Here is a 23,058-nt window from a genome sequence, read left to right on the forward strand (position 1 = left end):
CATCTCAAGTCCTTCCATGACCCTTACAGAAGGGTAGAGAGAAGCGGAAATGGCTAATGGAGAGCTGCTTCCTAAAGCAAGTCACATGGCACATTTAACTTCAAGTAGACATGGAGAGGGGTTGCCCATGTACAAAGAGTACAACATTACATGTACCCAAAAAGAGGTGAACTGGAATACTTGTGCAGAGCCTTAAGGACGACATCACCTCTCTGGCAGAACCCAATCCTAGATGAACCCAATTAATCATTTTCTCCATGTCGGGAGAAAGTCTCTTAAGAAAGGAGACTAGGTCCATTATTATTCACTACACCTTCTGGTAAACTTACATACTATCCACAAAGCCATTTCAAATCTTCTTCACTTTCCTTAAACCTCTAACCCCTCCATCTCCCCCACTAACTTATCAAAAACTGATCTAGTCTTTCACTAAGGGAAGAGAGACATAAGCAGATGGCAAATTTGATCTTTCTATTCCCAAATTTACAAATACCTCCATCAATTTAAATTTGATGTCCTGAAAAGAGATAGGTATAACTAATAAAGTACAGAGAAAATGGTCTATGAGAAACTGGTTATATTTTCCCGCCGTGGTACAGATAAGCTCTTGATAAAGATGAGCATTAACACAGATAATGCTAACAAAATAATAAACAAAACCAGGCATTTGACCTACATACTGTAAGCAACCTGTGCCTTTTTTCAAAAACACTGACTCAAACTTAACTTGGTAGAGGCAATTTCTGATGATTTTTCTGCTATATGTAATATGTCTAAACAGACAGAATCATTTGGTACAGTAACCCAGGATTCGGCAATCACGCATCTGCAGTTTTCCAATTTCCATTTAAGGCAAAAGGACAAATTTAAAAGTCCAATTATTAGAGCTTCCAATACTTTATATCATCAAAATTGTGTCTGGGCACTGGAGACTGGGAAGGATGGGAGTGGGGTGAGGAATGAGAAATTACTTAATAGAAACAATGTACATTATTCAGGTGATGGTTACACTAAAAGCCCAGTATCACTAGGAAATAGATCCTGTAACAAAACTGCACTTATATCCCTTACCTTTATACAAATTTACAAAACTGTGGCTGTGGATCTCCGTGATCTCCCCCACATTTAGAGTTTTGATAGGATGCACGGGGCTCAACATATAATTGTATTCATGGCTGACATTTATTACACAATGCAGTATGGATATACAGGCTCATCACAATAGAAAAAGACACAAGTGGAGTCTGGAGGAATCACGTGTAGGCTCCTTACGCAGTCTGCCTCCCAGGAGGGGTCAAACAAAACACACCCTTCCTCCACCAATGAAAATACAGCAACACATATGCAACGCTTCCGCGCAGGGAAGCCCATCAGAGACTTGGTGTCCCGGATTTTTACAGAAGCTGGTAATTTCGGTGTAAAACATACTGTTCAGCACAAACCCAAAAATCTAAGTTCCCAGATGCCAAACAAGCACCAACATTGCAAGCAGTCCTTTCTAAAGATAGCAGTCTCAGGCCTGCTATGTTAACTCTTTTTAGCACAAATATGTTCTGGCCATTTTTCTCATGCGGTTTTCCAAACAATAAACTTTACAGTTTTCAACTTCACCATCACTTAACACCTGTCTTTTCTCTAAAGTAGGATGTGCAACCAAGTTGTTTAGAAAGCTGTTTTTAAACAGGCTATGCAAAAAGCCCATATCCTTAAGAAAAAGTCCTTTTTTCCCACTCTTGGGCAATTATTTATGGGGGTTGGAAAGAGAAGAAAAAAACACTATCTCCTTTTATATACCAAGCTCAAAAAGATGAGCAGCATCTTAGGGTTTGCTGTGTATCACGCTCAGTTCTAAGCACTTCACAGATATTAACCCACTCAACCCTCACAGCCACCTTAGGAGGTAAGTTGCTATTATTTTCCCGCATTTTACACTTGAAAGTGAGAAAGAGAGGTTGACTTGCAGAGGTCCCAGAGCCAGTAAGTGGTGGACGGAGATGCGGACCCAAGCAGTCCGGCTCCGGAGCTCCTAATACACGACGCTTCCAGAAAGTCGGGGTTAGACACGCTTCCTCCGGTCACCAACACACACACTCCGAGGCTGTGAAGAGAAATGCGCCGCGAGGAGGCGGACGGAAGGGTGTGGGGCCGCCGCACGCCCAGGTCACCAGGGGACTCGGGCCCCTCCCAGGCGGCCCCTCGCCAGCCCTTACGCCTAGGGCTTCTCCCGCAGCCGCAGGGACCCGAAGCCTGCAGAGCTGCGCTCACACGGCCCTGGGTGACCGCCCGGCGCCCCCAGGGATCGGGAAGCCGAGGGGGGTGGGGAGCCTCTCTTCCAGCCTCGCCCACCCACAAGGGGGTCAAGGTCGCCGAAGCGAAGACCGAGAAACTGCGGCGACCACACCGCCGCTGCGACCACAGCGCCGCGTCCCCAACTCACCCTGCCCGGCCGGGCCGCAGCGTCTACAACCTGGGGAGACTGCGCCTGCGCGCCCGTCTGGCGCCCGGCAGAGGTGGGGCCTCCTCCGCCCGCCCGCAGCCTGGCCCGGGAAGGTTCCAGGCGGCGCGCGCGGGGCCGGGGAGCGCGGGGAGGGGTGCAAGGGCGGGGCCGGCTTGCGTGGCGCCTGCGTTCTGCTTGTCCGCAGAGCCCGGAGAGCCCCTGGTAATCTTAGAGTAATAGCTACCGACTAGCAATTTATTAGGATCCCGGGCCAGCGGGCGCACCTCGGATGTTCCAGGAGTCGGCTTAAGTTCCACTTGTTGCTGGGCGCCTTCTGAAACAAACTCCGATTTCCCTCTGTTACCCTCCTCTGGACTCTTAAAGTCACATCTAACATTCGTCATATATTACTGTGCTTTTCTTCCCCATTGCTGTTGTCTTACCTGTCCTTCTCTCTTCCTAACTAGATAGTACATTTCTTCAAATACACATATACCTCCTCAAAGCCCGGTTATCTGTTAAAGTGGCCAGCACAGTGCATAGTAAAGTAAAAGTAGTTGGTTTGAATCGTGGATATTGCAAATGCCAACACTGGTTATGGATAGGTTCTAAAAGTCTCCTGATCTTTCACAGCTCTTCAGCCAAGGGACAGATGTGGCTTTAAGGATAAGACTATTGGCGTAGAAATCAGAAGATACAAGAGTTAAAATTTTAAACACTAAATTTTACTTTAAAAACTCTTTTTTTATAATAGTATTTACATGTGGAGAACTTGGCAAAGAAGGTTGGTATTTGCTTATATCGTACTTACAAGGATCGTTAACAAATATAATTGAGCACAGATATGCCAGGTGCTGTTATAGGTATAGAGGTACACTATCATTTGGGGGGTTAGGATAATTTTTTTCCCTAGGGAAAAATAAAATATTCCTCAAATAATAATAGGTTGTGTGGTGTAATTTTGAAGGCAAAATTGTCTATTTCGTAAATCAAAAGCTTTCATATATTTTGACGTTGCATTTGATCTAGAACTTGGAGGAATTAGAACAAGCAAACGAGTAAATCTAAATAATTTGCATCTTAATTGTGTCACTGTAAAAGATTTTTTAAAATGTATTATATGTGGAAACCCAGTTTATGATTGATTTTTTAAAAGGGATTGAATTAGATTATGGAAATTTAGGTTATTTTCTTCATAAGAAAAAAATTAGAAATTATCAAATACCATACAATACTTAAATTTTCTTGGGAACGACAAATTTCAAATATTGATTTCCAGTGGATGTACCCTTAGCATAACCAAAATCTCCAGAGATTTCAATCTTTGTTTCAAAACTTGACATAAATTAAGGAAAATTCTGTAACACCAAGTTTTTATTTCTGATGTTCCTCATTTATCTTTTCACTTAATTGAATGTAAAATTTACTACTTGATGGATTATTCAAAGAAAGGAAATTATTTTTAAATGTTAGCCAGTAAGTATGTTTTAGTGCTATTACAATGACATTATAAGAAAACATCAAATAAAAATATAGATTACCTTAAGATTATCTAACCATGTATTTTCCAAATAATGCTAAATATCTTTTTTTTTTTTTTTTGAGATGGGGTCTTACTAAGTCACCCAGGCTGATCATAGTGCACTATAGCCTCATACTCCTGAGCGCAGGTGACTCTCCTGCCTTAGCCTGCTGGTAACTGGGTCTACAGGTTGGTGCCACAGCACCTGGCCAAATATTTTAATTTTTAACTGTAAATCTATTTGCAGTTAAATATAGCTCTTATTATGCTTGGGAACCAATCTGAGAATAAATAAAAAATAAGATAATGAGAAACTTTGTGTGGTAGGCTTAATAATGACCTCCTGCCCCAAAGATGTTCATGTTCTACAAACCCGAAACTTGTGAATATGTTACCTTAACTGGCAAAAGGGACTTCGAAGATGTGATTAAGTGTCTTGGGATGAGAAGATTATCATGGATTATCTCTGTGGTCTGAATGTAAAGGTCCTTATAAAAGAGAGGCAGCAGAGTCAGAGGAAGAGAGGGAGATGTGATAACAGAAGCAGGAGTCAGAATCAGGGATTTGAAGCTCAAAGCTGTTGGCTTTGAAGATGGAGAAGGAGGCCATGAGAGCCAAGGAATGCAGGCAACCACTATAAGATAGAAAAGACAAGTCAAGAAATTCTACTCTGGAGCTCAGAAGAAACACAGGCTTGCTGACACTTTGATTTTAGCCAAGTGAGACTTCTAATCTACAGAACTGTAGATAATAAATTTGTGTTGTTTTAAGCCAGTAAATTTGGGGTAATTTGTTACGGTAGCAATAGGAAACTGACACATATTATACAATAGTTGGACATAACTCTGACAAACCTATAGTCAAATATCATCAGTTCGTGGAGGAAAGATGACAACATGACATTATTTTAATGCCTACATCAGTTGAACCAGCTATTAGAGTTAAGAACAATCCTTAGAAAAGTTATCCATGTAGTCAGTTTTAAACAAATCCAATGTATGAAAATCATGTTATAAGGTAAATTGGAAAAGTTTATTTACTTTAAATCTTAATGTGTCACATTTTCTGCTTTCTATTTTTAACTTTGTGTCTCCTACAAAATAATAAAAACAAAAAAAGTAAGCATAACCTTTAGTTTCTTTCCAAATGCCTTTAGGTTTTAAAGCAGTAATTACACCTTGCGGCACTACCCGGTTCGGCCGGTGCCTGGCTGGAGGGCGCCGGAGAGCCTGGAGCAGCGCGCCGGGAGGCGGGAGCAGGAGGAGGAAGAGGAGGGGGAGGTGGTCAGTGGCGCGGCGGCCGCCAGTCCGCAATGGTGCCACCCTGGTTGCTGCTCGGGACTGAGCGCAGGGCTGTCCTCGGGTCCGCGAAGGCTGCGCTCTGCGGTGAGCTTGGTGGTCACTGGGAAAAGGGAGAGGGCCTAACTTTGGACTTCAGGCAAGGGTTAACATTGGTGGGGGTGCTCGCTTCTTTAGACTTCCAGTTAAAAGTCAGACCCATCACTCTTGGCACCTGGTAATGTAACACCCACTAGCAGTTCTTGTTCGAAGATCTCGGGCTACCCGAACCTGTGGGCGCCCTGGGGAAGCAGGGACAGAAGTAAACATTGCTCCAGCCACGTCGTGTGGGAGGGCGTTTATATTGGTAGTGGTGCTTGACTGAGCAATACATGAATGCCAATTTTGCGACTCAGAGGAGCGAGCAAGATAGCCAGTCCCTGCCCGCGAGAGTCGTAATGCCGAGCCCAGCCTTGCGAGTTACATTTGTGACCCGCTAGAGAGCAGCGCTCGGCGCTTCATGAAACAGCCACCTAGAACTATAACGTGTTAGAACTATAAAAATACCACCCCTCGTTTTACCCATGAGCCAGCAGAAACCAGATTAAGTGAAGGTGGTTACCGGAGGCGTTGGGTCTAGAACTCAAAGCGGTCCCTTCTTTTCGCTTTGCATGCCGCCTCTCCAGCACCAACTTTTATCTGTGGATGCAGCTACAGGGACCCAGCATTAACACAGCTTCCCCCCAGCCCCACCTACCTATTTTAACTGTTGGTAAGTCGTCTGTGGTTTAAGAGGTGCTTTTGTATGCAATTTTTTTTTTTTTTCTTTTCTTCCCCTCTCTCTCCTTTTCTTTTGTTTTGTTTTTGTAGAGATGGGGTTTTAGCTGTGTTTCTCAGACTGGTCTCCAACTCCTGGCCTCAAGTGATCCTCCTGCCTCGGCCTCCCACAGTGTTGGAATTACAGGTGTGAGCTACTGCTCCTGGCCTCAGACTGTTTCCTTTCACCTTTATTAAAGAATCATTTGGTGGGGCGCGGTGGCTCTTGCCTGTAATCCTAGCACTGGGAGGCTGAGCTTTTTGAGCTCAGAAGTTCAAGACCAGCCTGGCCAACATGGTGAAACCCTGTCTGTAGAAAAAATTAGCTACTTATGGTGGCACACACCTGTAGTCCCAGCTACTTGGGGGGACTGAGGCAGGAGGATCACTTGAGCCCAGGAGGTCGAGGCTGCAGTGAGCCGAGATCACATCACTGCACTCCACCCCAGGTGACAAAGTGAGACCCTGTCTTAAAAAAAAAAAAAAAAAAGAGAATCATTTATTGAACTCTGGGACTGGCGTGGTGGCTCACACCTATCATCTCAGCATTTTGGGAGGCCAAGGCAGGAGGACTGCTTGAGCCCAGGGGTTCGAGACCAGCCTTGGCAACATAGTGATACCCCATCTCTACTAAAAAAGAAACAAAACAAAACAAAACAAAAACCCAGCATGGTAGCACACACATGTAGTCCCGGCTACCGGTGAGGCTTACGTGGGAGAACTTGCTTAAGTCTGGGAGGTCTAGGATTCAGTGAGTCACGACTGCATCACTGCACTGCAGCCTGGGCCACAGAGCAAGACCTTGTCTCAAACATGAAAAATCAACCATTTATTGAGCTCCTAAACTGCCAGGCTTCCTGCTGGTGATACGGCCTCTGCAGCTCAGTTCACCCATTTCTAGGGAAGGCAGACACAAGTAATCACCACACACAGCCCAGTCAAGTGACACTGCAATGGAAAGAACAACTGACTCTGAGTTCTAGAAAGTATTAGAAAAAGGTACCTTTTTTATTTAAATAATTATGCTGTAATACAAAAATTAGCCAAGCTCTTGTAGTCCCAGCTACTAAGGAGGCTTAGGTGGAAGGATTACTTGAGCCTGGGAGATCATGCCACTTCATTTCAGTCTGGTCACCAGAGTGAGACCCTGCCTCAAAATAAATAAATATACATATAAAATTATACTAGTGGTTGGGCACAGTGGCTCATGCCTGTAATCCCAGCACTTTGGGAGGCCGAGGTGGGTGGATCACCTTATGTCAGGAGGTTCGAGACCAGCCTGGCCAACATGGTGAAACCCTACCTCTACTAAAAATACAAAAATTAGCCAGGTGTGGTAATACGTGCCTGTAATCCCAGTTACTCGAGGGGCTGAGGCAGGAGAATTGCTTGAACCTGGGAGGCAGAGGTTGTAGTGAGCCGAGATCGCACTATTATACTCCAGCCTGGGCGACAGGACAAGATGCCATCTCAAAAAAAAAAAAAAAAAAAAAAAAATGCTAGTATTAAATGATTCTATCCTCATATTAAAACAAAATGCAACATGTGGCTCCTTTATATATCCTCCCCCTCCCACTCTTCTCCCCAGACATGGCTTGATACACACCCTTCTAAACACTTGTCTATGAATATACATAAATAAAAGTACGTAAAAATACTGTATATACAAATGTGATCTGTGCATACTTTTCTGCAGTTTTTTCTCAGGTATTCAGAAGCCTTCCATGGTGGCAAATGTAACTCTCTTAACTGCCACATATGTTCCACCATTTCACCAGTCACCTATTGATGAACATTTTGATTTCCAATTTTTTTGCTATTATAAAGTTGTTCAGTAATTATCGTTGTACATACCACTTTGCGTATTTGTACAAATATTTTACTAAAATAGATATCTAGATGCGCAATTGTTAGATTAACGGGGAGGTGGCAAGGGATATTTAACTGGGCCTTAAAGGAGAGTAAGAGTGTTTCATGGAGAGATGAGGGAGAAAGATATTTCTTTGAGAATGGGCAGTATGTATAAATCACGAAGGAAAGGCAGAAATAGATATTGATTGATTGCACTGTATATACATTACCTTAAAGCTGATAGGTTTAAATGATAATAATATTCCTATTTTACAAATAAGAAACTAAGTCCTAAAAATTTTAAGTAATTTCTGTAGGGTTACAGGGGTAAGTGGGTAAGCCAGAATGTGAATCTAGGTTTATCTGACTCTAAAATCCCTCCTCTTTTCATTATAAAACTGTATTTAGAGCACACATATACTTTTTTTTTTTTTTTTTTTGGAGATGGAGTCTTGCTCTGTTACCCAGGCTGGAGTGCAGTGGCACAATCTCCATTCACTGCAACCTCTGCCTCACGGGTTCAATTCTCCTACCTCAGCCTCCTGAGTAGCTGGGAATACAGGCACGTGCCACCACGCCCACCTAATTTTTGTATTTTCAGTAGAGACGGGGGTTTCACCATGTTGGTCAGGCTGGTCTCAAACTCCTGACCTCGTGATCCGCCCTCCTCGGCCTCCCAAAGTGCTGGGATTACAGGCATGAGCCACTACGCCCGACCAGGAGCACACATATACTTTTGATGTAGCTGGAGGATAGGGCAATTGGGGCCTAAGAGGAGAAATGGGGGGAGGAGTGGTTTTGGTAAACTGCTGGTAAAGGGTTGTTGAAAGGCATTAAGGAACATACTAAGGAGCTTGGATTCTATCCTGTGTTGTAATGCCGCAGTGAATATCCAGGTGATATTAGGTTTACTAATGTGGAAACTGTAAAACTGGAGGTTATTCAAAGGTTAGGCTGAAAATGTGAAAATCAGGTGCAGTCTGTATTACTCTTGAAAATCCTTCCTCTAGAGAACCACACATCATCTCTCAGTAAATCCTAAATAGCCAGTTTTTCTTCAGTATAGGAACAGATTAGTGTTTCTTTGAGCACAAGATCAAGTGGTTGATTTGCAAGTGGAGCACATGCTGTACATAAAAACACGCACTGTTGGCTTTAAATAATTAGTGTGGAATAGAGGCTCATATCATGAGAGGCTTGGGGGAGCTGAGACTCATCAAACAAATAGGCTTGCTTCAGGCTTTTGCTCACTGAGTGGAAAGGCAAGAAAGCTAGTGTTCACTGGTTATTTCCCCCATCCTCCACCTCCCAATAGGAGCATAATTGAATTATAGAAAGTTAAATATCAGTTAGATGACTACAAGAAAAACATAACTATCTTTGATCCAGTTAAAGAAGTTACTTGCTGTCACTATCTTTCACAGTGGCTAAGAGCCAGAATCTTGAGTTTAACATAAATTATAAAATTACCATAGTTTTCCAGTTCCTAACAATGAGCAGTAATGAGCATTATTAATTCAGCCTGCTGGCTCTTTATATTCTGGGAATTCAGAAAACAGCTAGCTGGATGAGAAATAGTTTGATTCTAGGTTAAGATCTCATCTTATAGACACAGTGAATCAACTTTTCAGATCTGAAGGGGGTGAGGAAACCTGTATTTTTAAGTTTTGTTTATTGTGGTAAAATATGTATAAAATGTGATTTTAACTATTTTGAATGTACAATTCAGTAGCATTAATTATATTCACAGTGTTGTGCAACCACTGACACTTTTTATTTCAGTACCAAAATTTTCATCACCCCAAACAGAAACTCACCATTCCTCCTCCCTACAACTCCTGACAACCTCTAACCTACTTTCTGTCTCTATGAATTTGCCTGTTCTAAATATTTCGTATAAATGGAATCATATAATATTTGTCCTTTTGTGTCTGGCTTCATTCAGCATGTTTTCAGGGTGCATCCGTATTGTAGCACGTGTCAGTACTTCATTCATTTTTATGACTAATATTCCATTTTATGTATACATCACATTTTATTTATCCATAATCTGTTGATGAACACTTGGGTCGTTTCTACCTTTTGGTTATTGTGAATACATATGAGCATTAGTGTACAAGTATTTGTTTGAGTCCCTGTTTTCATTTGAGCATATACATGGGAGTGGAATAGCTGGAAACCTGTTCGTTTAAACCTTTATAGCTATTTGTCCATTTGTATGTTACTTTGCTAGCCATGAAAATGACAGATGAAAATAGAAAAGTATGGCTGGTCTGAAGGTAGTGAGTTACCTCAATTCATTGTCCAGTCAGTTACAGATCGAACTTGTTCTACTCTTTCCCTCCTTTTCACTACTGCACTTGACTAGTCTAAAAAAAAAAAAAAAGAAATAAAACAAAAGAGTGTCTATTTTTTATAAGAAGATATGCTTTTTTTGTAACTTACTTTTGGCTTTTCTTAACTACTTAATACATGGAACTGCTGTTCATTTCTTTTGGCCTATGAGCCCTGCAAAAAATTACCAAGGCATTAAGAGCATTGTAAACCCAGAAGGTTTGGGAACCTTAGGTTTATACACAATGTTCAACAACTAGTTTTTTAAATTCAATACTCTTTTGGACAACTTATATTAAATGATGCATATCCCATTGTATAAATGTACCACTTACAACAGTTGCCTTATTGAACTTCCAGCTTATTGTAGTTTTCCAATGTTACAAAGAATGCTACCCACAAACAAAATTACATATATATACACATCTGTATTAACTCATACTAAGATTCCTGTAGGATAGATTCCTAAAACTAAAATTGTGAGGTAAAAAGGATATGCATACTTACAATGTTATTACAGCTAAATTTCCCTTCAAAAGTTTGTAACATTATACACTACCAGCAATGTAGGAAAGTACCCGTTTCCTCTTTCCCTCACCAATATTTGATATTATAAATTCTTCTAATTTTTACAAACCTGACAAAATAACAAAATTTTGTTTATATCTTGTATTTCCTTAATTAGTAGTGAGATCGGGCACCTTTTCACATTTTATTGGCTGTTTATATTTCTCATGTCAATTCCATGTTCATATATTTTGACCATTTTTCTATGGGAATTTTTTTCTTTTTCCTAGTTATTTGTATGAACTCTCTTTTATTGACACTAATCTTTTGGGTTTTTTCTATGTCACAAGAATTTTCTTCCTGTTACTTGTATTCAAAGTGTTCATTGTTCTTTTTCCATATATAAATTTAGCATTTTTATGAGATCAAACCTTTATGATTTCTGAGTTTTGTCATGTTTAGAATAGCCTTCCTTTCTTAAGACTGAAATTATCTACTCATGTTTTCTATGAGTACTTTTAGGATATTAGATTTTAGGGCTGGGTGCTGTGGCTCACACCTGTAATCCCAGCCCTTTGGGAGGCCAAGGTGGGTGGATTACGAGGTCAGGAGATTAAGACCATCTTGGCTAACAAGATGAAACCCCGTCTCTACTAAAAATACATAAAATTAGCTGGCCATGGTGGCGGGTGCCTGTAGCCCCAGCTACTTGGGAGGAGAGGTTGTGAGGCAGGAGAATGGTGTGAACCCGGGAGGTGGAGGTTGCAGTGAGCCGAGATCACACCACTGCACTCCAGCCTGGGCGACAGAGAGACTCCATCTCAAAAATAATAATAATAATAATAATAATAAGATTTTAGGTTTATATTTGGAATTTAAGCGTAAGGAATGAGGTAACAGCCTGCTTAGTGTTTTCTCCTACTTAGTTGGCCTGTTTATTGAATATAATGTCATTTCCTTATTAATTTGCAATGTCACTGTTAGCAGATACCAAATTCTCGTATAAAGTATATTGTAAGTCTCTTTTCTGGACTCAGACTTTTAAACCTTTTCTTATACCAGCTCTACACTACTTAAATCAATTTTACTATATTTAATACTTTAAATAAAATTTGAAGCATACCTGTATAATTTACCTTTTTTACTTTTTTTTCTTTTTTTTTTTTTGAGACAGTCTCAGTCTGTCACTTAGGCTGGTGGAGTACAGTGGTACCATCACAGCCCCACTGCAGCCTCCACCTCGTGGGCTCAAACGATCGTCCTGCGTCAGCTTCCCTAGTACTGGAACTACAGGCTTGTGCCATCGCATCTGGCTAATTTTTTTAAAAGACTTTTAGTAGAGATGGAGTCTCACTGTGTTGCCCAGGCTGTCTCCAACTCCTGGACTCAGGTGATCCTCCCACTTCAGCCTCCCAAAGTGTTGGGATTACAGGCATGAGCCACTGTGCCTGGCCTTATTTACCTTTCTTACAGTGGTCATTTTGTTGTGAAATACGAACATTATTACTTTTTTTGTTATTTTAAAAATCTTTTGGATATTCTTTTAAAAAAATAATTTTAGACCTGTAGAAAAGTTGCAAAAGTAAAACAGTTTCCTTTATTCTTACCAGCTTCACATAGTATGAACATCTTACATAGCGCAATTATTGAAATCAGGAAATTAATATTGATATAATACTGTTAACTAATCTGCAGACTTCAATCTTTCTTGACATTGACACTTTTAAAAAGGGTACTAGTTATTTTGTAGATTTTTTGTCTGAGGCTTTCTTCTAATTAGATTCAGGACATGAATTTTTTTTGCAAGAATACTAAGGAAGTGATATTGTGTGTTCTTCTCAGGGCCTCGTATCAGGAGGCACATGTTGTCAACATGTCTTATTACTAGTGAAGTTATATTTGAATAACTAGTTAAAGTGGTATCTTTCAGGTTTCTCCCTTTGTAATTAGTAAGTATCTCATGGAAAGATATTACCTCATTTCTCATCACACTTTCACCCACTAGATCTGTATCTATCAATGGTTTTTATCTGCAACAATTATTACTGGAGTGTTTGCCTAATGATTTTCTGTTCCCATCATTCCTTCTATATTTATTAGTTGGAAATTCCCGTATAAGGAAGATAATCCCTTCTCCCAATTTATTTATTCAATTATATCCTTATGTCAGTATGGACCCATGGATTTATTTTATTTTATGGGTTCCAATACCATATTATGTTACAATTGTTATGTTACAATATTATATTACAATACCATATTATGTGACAGTATGTTGGCACTCTGTATCTGCAGGTTCAACACCAGAGGATTCAAGTCAACTAGAGAGAAAATATTCAGGAAGAAAAACCCAAAATAACAATACAACAACAACAAAAACCCCCCAAAATACAATATAACAACTACTTATGTAGCATTTACATTGTACTAAGGATTATAAGTAAACGAGATGATTTAAAGTACACAGGAGATGAGCATAACTTATATGCAAATGCTATGCCATTTCATATCAGGGACTTGAGCATCCACAGACTTTGGTATCTAAGGGAGTACTGGAACCAATCCCCTTCAGATACCAAAAGGCGACTATATTTAAGAGATAGAAACAGTGCCAGGTGGGGTGCAGTTGCTCACGCCTGTAATCCCAGCACTTTGGGAGGCTAAGGTGGCAGATCGCAAGGTCAAGAGATCAAGACCATCCTGACCAACATGGTGAAACCCCGTCTCTACTAAAAATACAAAAATTAGCTGGGCATGGTGGCGCGCACCTGTAGTCCCAGCTACTCAGGAGGCTGAGGCAGGAGAATTGCTTGAACCTGAGAGGCGGAGGTTGCAGTGAGCTGAGATTGCGCCATTGCACTTCAGCCTGGTGACAGAGCCAGACTCCATCTCAAAAAAAAAAAAAAAAAAAAAGAAAGTGCCATTAAGTACTTACAATTGTAGTATAAAGTGTAAGGTCCCCATCTAATCTATGTCTTAATATCTTTGCTTGCAAGGGGAAATGAAATAAAAATTTTCTTAATATTGTAACTTAGATTAAGATTTACAAATTATTTCCATAATTCAGTTACCAGATGCTGAATGTGTATTTACAAGCTCCCACCAATTAAGGGGCTTAGAAAGAGCAGAATATGGAACTGACACAAGGCCAATATCAAACATTCAGGGCAGCACAGGCTGCATCCTGATGCTCACAGTCAGGGGATACATGCATACATGGAAAAACTCCTCCTCTTTTTTGAGACGGAGTTTTGCTGTTGTCGCCCAGGCTGGAGTGCAATGGCACAATCTTGGCTCACTGCAACCTCCACCTCCCAGGTTCAAGCGATTCTCCTGCCTCAGTCTCCCAAGTAGCTGGGATTACAGGCACCTGCCACCACACCTAATTTTTGTAATTTTAGTTGAGACGGGGTTTCACCATGTTGGTCAGGCTGGTCTTGAACTCCTGACCTCAGGTGATCCACCCCCTCCCCCGCAACTTGGCCTCCCAAAATGCTGGGATTACAGGCATGAGCCACCACACCTGGCCGCCTTTTTTTTTTTTTTTTTTTTTTTTTGAGATAGGTTCTCACTGTGTCCTCCAGGCTGGAGTGCAGTGACGTGATCTCAGTTCACTGCAACCCCACCTCCCGGGCTGAAGAGATCCTCCTACCTCAGCCTCCCAAAGTGCTGGGATTACAGGCATAAGCCACCATGCCTGGCTGAAAAATTCTTTTCTGTACTCTCACAACACTTTTGATATCAGATGTGTGGGAGATGTGTGGGTTTTCCAAAACCAAGTAATTCTCCAATTCTCTATAGACACTAACTGGATGTTCTAAAATTTTATTTTGAACTAACTACCCAGAGTTAGCACAGACCCCACAGGCTAAGGGTTCAGTCCCACAAGACTACCCCTACCTGAGATGCCAGTCACAAGTCCAGGCCTCCCACTCTTCTGACCAACTAGCTGTAAATTGGGGGTTCCCTTGACCCCTTTCTTGGGTTTGATACTTTGCTAGAACTGCTCAAAGAAGTCAGAGAAACAAGTTTATTGATTTATTTGAAAGAATATAATAAAAAATACAGATAAACAGCCAGATGAAGAGGTACACAGTGGGAAGTCTAGAAGGGTCCCATGCACAGGAGCTTCTGTCCCTATAGAGTTGGGGCGTTTTATCCTCCCAGCACTTAAATGTGTTCACCAACCAGAAGCTCTCTGAACCCCATTAGAGATATTTATGGAAACTTCATCATGTAGTCATCAGTTATTAACTCAGTCTCCAGCTGCTCTTACCTCCTGGAGGATGAGAATGGGGCTGAGTTCCAAGCTCCTAATCACAGTTGGGTCTTTCTGGTGACCAGCCCCCATCCTGAAGCTATCCATGAACCTACCAAGAGTCCCTTCATTAGAACAAAAGAATCTATCACCCAGGAAATTCCAAGGGATTTGGGAGCTCTGTGTCAGGAAGTGGAGTACAAAACGAAATACATTAAAACAAAAGATGCTCCCAGCACCCCCCCACCACCATCACTCAGGAAATTATAAGGGTTTTAGGACCTCTTGTATCAGGAACCAGGAGCAGAGACCAAATATATATTTATTATGTCACTGTGCAAAATACATACCTAGAATACATTGTTTATTAAAGCAAAAAAATTGACGATAGTTAACTGACTGGAACAGGGGGGAAATTCGTTTAACCTATTATTTCCAGCTATTAATAGTGATATCACTTTGAAGTTGCCTAAATTGTTTTATTTTTTCCAGGTTTGAAGTAAATAATGGGAAACCACCACAATTTTTATACTGCTATTTCTAATGATGTCACCTATTATGTTAATTGATGTTACAGAGACATGGGGAATTCTGGAGTATCGAAAAATCCCTGGGTCTATCAATATACCATGTAAATGACATGTGTCTTAAATTATTAAAAAACATATAAATAATTTACTATATATAAAATCTAATTGAAATTCTTAACATTTTCTTTCAGTGGATGAGGTAGGTGAAGCTCTACAGATGAACCCAAGAGACTTCAAAGAGAAGTACAATGAAGTAAAGCCCTCCAAATCTGACCACCTAGTGTTTTCTTGTTTAGCCGGAGTGAGAAGGAAGGCGGCCCTGGACACAGCAGTATCTCTGGGCTTTCACAGGTGTGTAGATGAAGGAAAAAATGGATGCATAAATGTATAATGCAATGTTTCATATATATTACATTTTTATATGTCTAAGAATTTCTTGTAATTATTGTCAGTAAGGCAGGATAGCAAATCTTGTCATCTTACTCAAAAGCAACACAATCTTTTACATAGGTGGAGTCTAAATTGTATGGTGAATAGCCATGGAATTATTTATCTCTAAATTTCCTATCTTCTGTTATAAAGTACAGAAAATGTTTATAGCGGCCGGGCGCGGTGGTTCACGCCTGTAATCCCAGCACTTTGGGAGGCCAAGGCAGGTGGATCACGAGATCAGGAGATCGACACCATCCTGGCCAACATAGTGAAACCCTGTCACTACTAAAAATACAAAAATTAGCTGGGCATGGTGGTGCACTCCTGTAGTCCCAGCTACTTGGAAGGCTGAGGCAGGAGAATCGCTTGAACCTGGGAAGCAGAGGTTGGAGTGAGCCGAGATCACACCACTGCACTCCAGCCTGGCAACAGAGCGAGACTCTGTCTCAAAAAAAAGTTTATAGCACTATTTGATGTATGTTTTCAGTGCTCAACACTATGCCAGAGGATAGGAAGAATGGGTAACCTATGAATTTTCAGAGAAGAAACAAGGAAATTGAATTTTTGGAATACAAGTTGGCTCTTTCCTTGTGTACATGCAGCCTAGGATAGTGGAATGAGCAAAATAATAAAAATCTAGTCCTGGCACCACTGATTACGGTAAGGGGATTTTTGTATAAGCCAATTAGTTGTTGAATCATTTTCTCATCTGTAAATTGAAAATGGTACTCTCACCTGAGATAATGCATGTTACTTGCCATGGAAATACAAGGGTTGGGATTCTAGGAATTAATTTTTAAGTAGCTTAGTGTCATTCAATAGTATTCTAAAAGACCAGGTTACTTATATTACCTAATCATGTATGACGTTTGTGTTAGTATACCTTCTAGTCATCAAAGGGGCTATGAGCTAGACCTGCAGATTAACATGCAGATGTGGCCTTAAAAAAAAAAAAAAAAAAAAAATCGGAATAGGAGCAGCTCCAGTCTTCAACTCCCAGCGCCAGCGACACAGAAGACCGGTGATTTCGGCATTTTCAACTGAGGTACTGGGTTCATCTCACTGGGGAGTGCCGGACGATCGGTACTGGTCAGCTGCTGCAGCCCGACCAGCGAGAGCTGAAGCAGGGCGAGGCATTGCCTCACCTGAGAAGCGCAAGGGGGAAGGGAATCCCTTTTCCTAGCCAGGGGAACTGAGACACACAACACCTGGAGAATCGGGTAACTCCCACCGCAATACTGCGCTTTGAGCAAACAGGCACACCAGGAGATCATATCCCACACCTGGCCGGGAGGGTCCCACACCCACGGAGCCTCCCTCATTGCTATTACAGCAGTCTGTGATCTACCGGCAAGGCAGCAGCGAGGCTGGGGGAGGGGCGCCCGCCATTGCTGAGGCTTAAGTAGGTAAACAAAGCTGCTGGGAAGCTCGAACTGGGTGGAGCTCACAGCAGCTCAAGGAAACCTGCCTGTCTCTGTAGACTCCACCTCTGGGGGCAGGGCACAGAAAACAATAACAAAGCAGCAGACACCTCTGCAGACGCAAACGACTCTGTCTGACAGCTTTGAAGAGAGCAGTGGATCTCCCAACACGGAGGTTGAGATCTGAGAAGGGACAGACTCCCTGCTCAAGCGGGTCCCTGACCCCTGAGTAGCCTAACTGGGAGACATCCCCCACTAGGGGCAGTCTGACACCCCACACCTCACAGGGTGGAGTACACCCCTGAGAGGAAGCTTCCAAAGCAAGAATCAGACAGGTACACTTGCTGTTCAGAAATATTCTATCTTCTGCAGCCTCTGCTGCTGTTACCCAGGCAAACAGGGTCTGGAGTGGACCTCAAGCAATCTCCAACAGACCTACAGCTGAGGGTCCTGACTGTTAGAAGGAAAACTATCAAACAGGAAGGACACCTACACCAAAACCCCATCAGTACATCACCATCATCAAAGACCAGAGGCAGATAAAACCACAAAGATGGGGAAAAAGCAGGGCAGAAAAGCTGGAAATTCAAAAAACAAGAGCGCATCTCCCTCGGCAAAGGAGCGCAGCTCATCGCCAGCAACGGATCAAAGCTGGACGGAGAATGACTTTGACGAGATGAGAGAAGAAGGCTTCAGTCCATCAAATTTCTCAGAGCTAAAGGAGGAATTACGTACCCAGCGCAAAGAAACTAAAAATCTTGAAAAAAAAGTGGAAGAATTGACGGCTAGACTAATTAATGCAGAGAAGGTCATAAACGAAATGAAAGAGATGAAAACCATGACACGAGAAATACGTGACAAATGCACAAGCTTCAGTAACCGACTCGATCAACTGGAAGAAAGAGTATCAGCAATTGAGGATCAAATGAATGAAATGAAGCGAGAAGAGAAACCAAAAGAAAAAAGAAGAAAAAGAAATGAACAAAGCCTGCAAGAAGTATGGGATTATGTAAAAAGACCAAATCTACGTCTGATTGGGGTGCCTGAAAGTGAGGGGGAAAATGGAACCAAGTTGGAAAACACTCTTCAGGATATCATCCAGGAGAACTTCCCCAACCTAGTAGGGCAGGCCAACATTCAAATCCAGGAAATACAGAGAACGCCACAAAGATACTCCTCGAGAAGAGCAACTCCAAGACACATAATTGCCAGATTCACCAAAGTTGAAATGAAGGAAAAAATCTTAAGGGCAGCCAGAGAGAAAGGTCGGGTTACCCACAAAGGGAAGCCCATCAGACTCACAGCAGATCTCTCGGCAGAAACTCTACAAGCCAGAAGAGAGTGGGGGCCAATATTCAACATTCTTAAAGAAAAGAATTTTAAACCCAGAATTTCATATCCAGCCAAACTAAGTTTCATAAGTGAAGGAGAAATAAAATCCTTTACAGATAAGCAAATGCTTAGAGATTTTGTCACCACTAGGCCTGCCTTACAAGAGACCCTGAAGGAAGCACTCAACATGGAAAGGAACAACCGGTACCAGCCATCTCAAAAACATGCCAAAATGTAAAGACCATCGAGGCTAGGAAGAAACTGCATCAACTAATGAGCAAAATAACCAGTTAATATCATAATGGCAGGATCAAGTTCACACATAACAATCTTAACTTTAAATGTAAATGGACTAAATGCTCCAATTAAGAGACACAGACTGGCAAACTGGATAAAGAGTCAAGACCCATCAGTCTGCTGTATTCAGGAGACCCATCTCACACGCAGAGACATACATAGGCTCAAAATAAAGGGATGGAGGAAGATTTACCAAGCAAATGGAGAACAAAAAAAAGCGGGGGTTGCAATACTAGTCTCTGATAAAACAGACTTTAAACCATCAAAGATCAAAAGAGACAAAGAAGGCCATTACATAATGGTAAAGGGATCAATTCAACAGGAAGAGCTAACTATCCTAAATATATATGCACCCAATACAGGAGCACCCAGATTCATAAAGCAAGTCCTTAGAGACTTACAAAGAGACTTAGACTCCCATACAATAATAATGGGAGACTTCAACACTCCATTGTCAACATTAGACAGATCAACGAGACAGAAAGTTAACAAGGATATCCAGGAATTGAACTCATCTCTGCAGCAAGCAGACCTAATAGACATCTATAGAACTCTCCACCCCAAATCAACAGAATATACATTCTTCTCAGCACCACATCGTACTTATTCCAAAATTGACCACGTAATTGGAAGTAAAGCACTCCTCAGCAAATGTACAAGAACAGAAATTATAACAAACTGTCTCTCAGACCACAGTGCAATCAAACTAGAACTCGGGACTAAGAAACTCAATCAAAACCGCTCAACTACATGGAAACTGAACAACCTGCTCCTGAATGACTACTGGGTACATAACGAAATGAAGGCAGAAATAAAGATGTTCTTTGAAACCAATGAGAACAAAGATACAACATACCAGAATCTCTGGGACACATTTAAAGCAGTGTGTAGAGGGAAATTTATAGCACTAAATGCCCACAAGAGAAAGCAGGAAAGATCTAAAATTGACACTCTAACATCGCAATTAAAAGAACTAGAGAAGCAAGAGCAAACACATTCAAAAGCTAGCAGAAGGCTAGAAATAACTAAGATCAGAGCAGAACTGAAGGAGATAGAGACACAAAAAACCCTCCAAAAAAATCAATGAATCCAGGAGTTGGTTTTTTGAAAAGATCAACAAAATTGACAGACCACTAGCAAGACTAATAAAGAAGAAAAGAGAGAAGAATCAAATCGACGCAATTAAAAATGAAAAAGGGGATATCACCACCGACCCCACAGAAATACAAACTACCATGAGAGAATACTATAAACACCTCTACGCAAATAAACTGGAAAATCTAGAAGAAATGGATAATTTCCTGGACACTTACACTCTTCCAAGACTAAACCAGGAAGAAGTTGAATCCCTGAATAGACCAATAGCAGGCTCTGAAATTGAGGCAACAATTAATAGCCTACCAACCAAAAAAAGTCCAGGACCAGATGGATTCACAGCTGAATTCTACCAGAGGTACAAGGAGGAGTTGGTACCATTCCTTCTGAAACTATTCCAATCAATAGAAAAAGAGGGAATCCTCCCTAACTCATTTTATGAGGCCAACATCATCCTGATACCAAAGCCTGGCAGAGATACAACAAAAAAAGAGAATTTTAGACCAATATCCTTGATGAACATCGATGCAAAAATCCTCAATAAAATACTGGCAAACCGGATTCAGCAACACATCAAAAAGCTTATCCACCATGATCAAGTGGGCTTCATCCCTGGGATGCAAGGCTGGTTCAACATTCGCAAATCAATAAACATAATCCAGCATATAAACAGAACCAAAGACAAGAACCACATGATTATTTCAATAGATGCAGAAAAGGCTTTTGACAAAATTCAACAGCCCTTCATGCTAAAAACGCTCAATAAATTCGGTATTGATGGAACGTACCTCAAAATAATAAGAGCTATTTATGACAAACCCACAGCCAATATCATACTGAATGGGCAAAAACTGGAAAAATTCCCTTTGAAAACTGGCACAAGACAGGGATGCCCTCTCTCACCACTCCTATTCAACATAGTGTTGGAAGTTCTGGCTAGGGCAATCAGGCAAGAGAAAGAAATCAAGGGTATTCAGTTAGGAAAAGAAGAAGTCAAATTGTCCCTGTTTGCAGATGACATGATTGTATATTTAGAAAACCCCATTGTCTCAGCCCAAAATCTCCTTAAGCTGATAAGCAACTTCAGCAAAGTCTCAGGATACAAAATTAATGTGCAAAAATCACAAGCATTCTTATACACTAGTAACAGACAAACAGAGAGCCAAATCATGAATGAACTTCCATTCACAATTGCTTCAAAGAGAATCAAATACCTAGGAATCCAACTTACAAGGGATGTAAAGGACCTCTTCAAGGAGAACTACAAACCACTGCTCAGTGAAATAAAAGAGGACACAAACAAATGGAAGAACATACCATGCTCATGGATAGGAAGAATCAATATCGTGAAAATGGCCATACTGCCCAAGGTAATTTATAGATTCAATGCCATCCCCATCAAGCTACCAATGAGTTTCTTCACAGAATTGGAAAAAACTGCTTTAAAGTTCATATGGAACCAAAAAAGAGCCCGCATCTCCAAGACAATCCTAAGTCAAAAGAACAAAGCTGGAGGCATCACGCTACCTGACTTCAAACTATACTACAAGGCTACAGTAACCAAAACAGCATGGTACTGGTACCAAAACAGAGATATAGACCAATGGAACAGAACAGAGTCCTCAGAAATAATACCACACATCTACAGCCATCTGATCTTTGACAAACCTGAGAGAAACAAGAAATGGGGAAAGGATTCCCTATTTAATAAATGGTGCTGGGAAAATTGGCTAGCCATAAGTAGAAAGCTGAAACTGGATCCTTTCCTTACTCCTTATACGAAAATTAATTCAAGATGGATTAGAGACTTAAATGTTAGACCTAATACCATAAAAATCCTAGAGGAAAACCTAGGTAGTACCATTCAGGACATAGGCATGGGCAAAGACTTCATGTCTAAAACACCAAAAGCAACGGCAGCAAAAGCCAAAATTGACAAATGGGATCTCATTAAACTAAAGAGCTTCTGCACAGCAAAAGAAACTACCATCAGAGTGAACAGGCAACCTACAGAATGGGAGACAATTTTTGCAATCTACTCATCTGACAAAGGGCTAATATCCAGAACCTACAAAGAACTCCAACAAATTTACAAGAAAAAAACAAACAACCCCATCAAAAAGTGGGCAAAGGATATGAATAGACATTTCTCAAAAGAAGACATTCATACAGCCAACAAACACATGAAAAAATGCTCATCATCACTGGCCATCAGAGAAATGCAAATCAAAACCACAATGAGATACCATCTCACACCAGTTAGAATGGCGATCATTCAAAAGTCAGGAAACAACAGGTGCTGGAGAGGATGTGGAGAAATAGGAACACTTTTACACTGTTGGTGGGATTGTAAACTAGTTCAACCATTATGGAAAACAGTATGGCGATTCCTCAAGGATCTAGAACTAGATGTACCATATGACCCAGCCATCCCATTACTGGGGATATACCCAAAGGATTATAAATTATGCTGCTATAAAGACACATGCACACGTATGTTTATTGCAGCACTATTCACAATAGCAAAGACTTGGAATCAACCCAAATGTCCATCAGTGACAGATTGGATTAAGAAAATGTGGCATATATACACCATGGAATACTATGCAGCCATAAAAAAGGATGAGTTTGTGTCCTTTGTAGGGACATGGATGCAGCTGGAATCCATCATTCTTAGCAAACTATCACAAGAACAGAAAACCAAACACCGCATGTTCTCACTCATAGGTGGGAACTGAACAATGAGATCACTTGGACTCGGGAAGGGGAACATCACACACCGGGGCCTATCATGGGGAGGGGGGCGGGGGGAGGGATTGCATTGGGAGTTATACCTGATGTAAATGACGAGTTGATGGGTGCAGCACACCAACAAGGCACAAGTATACATATGTAACAAACCTGCACGTTATGCACATGTACCCTACAACTTACAGTATAATAATAATA

The 23,058-nt window shown here is 41.2% G+C and overlaps 2 protein-coding genes across 11 annotated transcripts in view; one reads left to right on the plus strand and one right to left on the minus strand.

Annotated features, from left to right (window-relative positions):
- The window catches only part of USP45 (ubiquitin specific peptidase 45), a 79,854-nt gene extending 73,918 nt beyond the window's left edge, over positions 1-5,936 (minus strand). For 7 of the 10 annotated variants that reach the window (XR_003119189.1, XM_025384252.1, XM_025384250.1 and 4 more), the window contains exon 1: positions 2,438-2,535. The gene's annotated coding sequence lies outside the window, so the exon portion shown is untranslated. The other 3 variants (XM_025384249.1, XM_025384246.1, XM_025384248.1) reach the window with 3 other exon arrangements.
- A 4,215-nt stretch (positions 5,937-10,151) lies between these two features.
- Positions 10,152-16,001, plus strand: TSTD3 (thiosulfate sulfurtransferase (rhodanese)-like domain containing 3). Its single transcript, XM_025384510.1, is given in 4 exon segments — positions 10,152-10,182; positions 15,495-15,558; positions 15,560-15,633; positions 15,724-16,001. Coding segments are annotated over 4 exon segments (369 nt in total). The 3' UTR covers positions 15,924-16,001.
- Positions 16,002-23,058: the final 7,057 nt, after the last annotated feature.

This window comes from Theropithecus gelada, chromosome 4, assembly GCF_003255815.1.
Source record: "Theropithecus gelada isolate Dixy chromosome 4, Tgel_1.0, whole genome shotgun sequence".
Taxonomy (NCBI): Eukaryota; Metazoa; Chordata; class Mammalia; order Primates; family Cercopithecidae; genus Theropithecus; species Theropithecus gelada.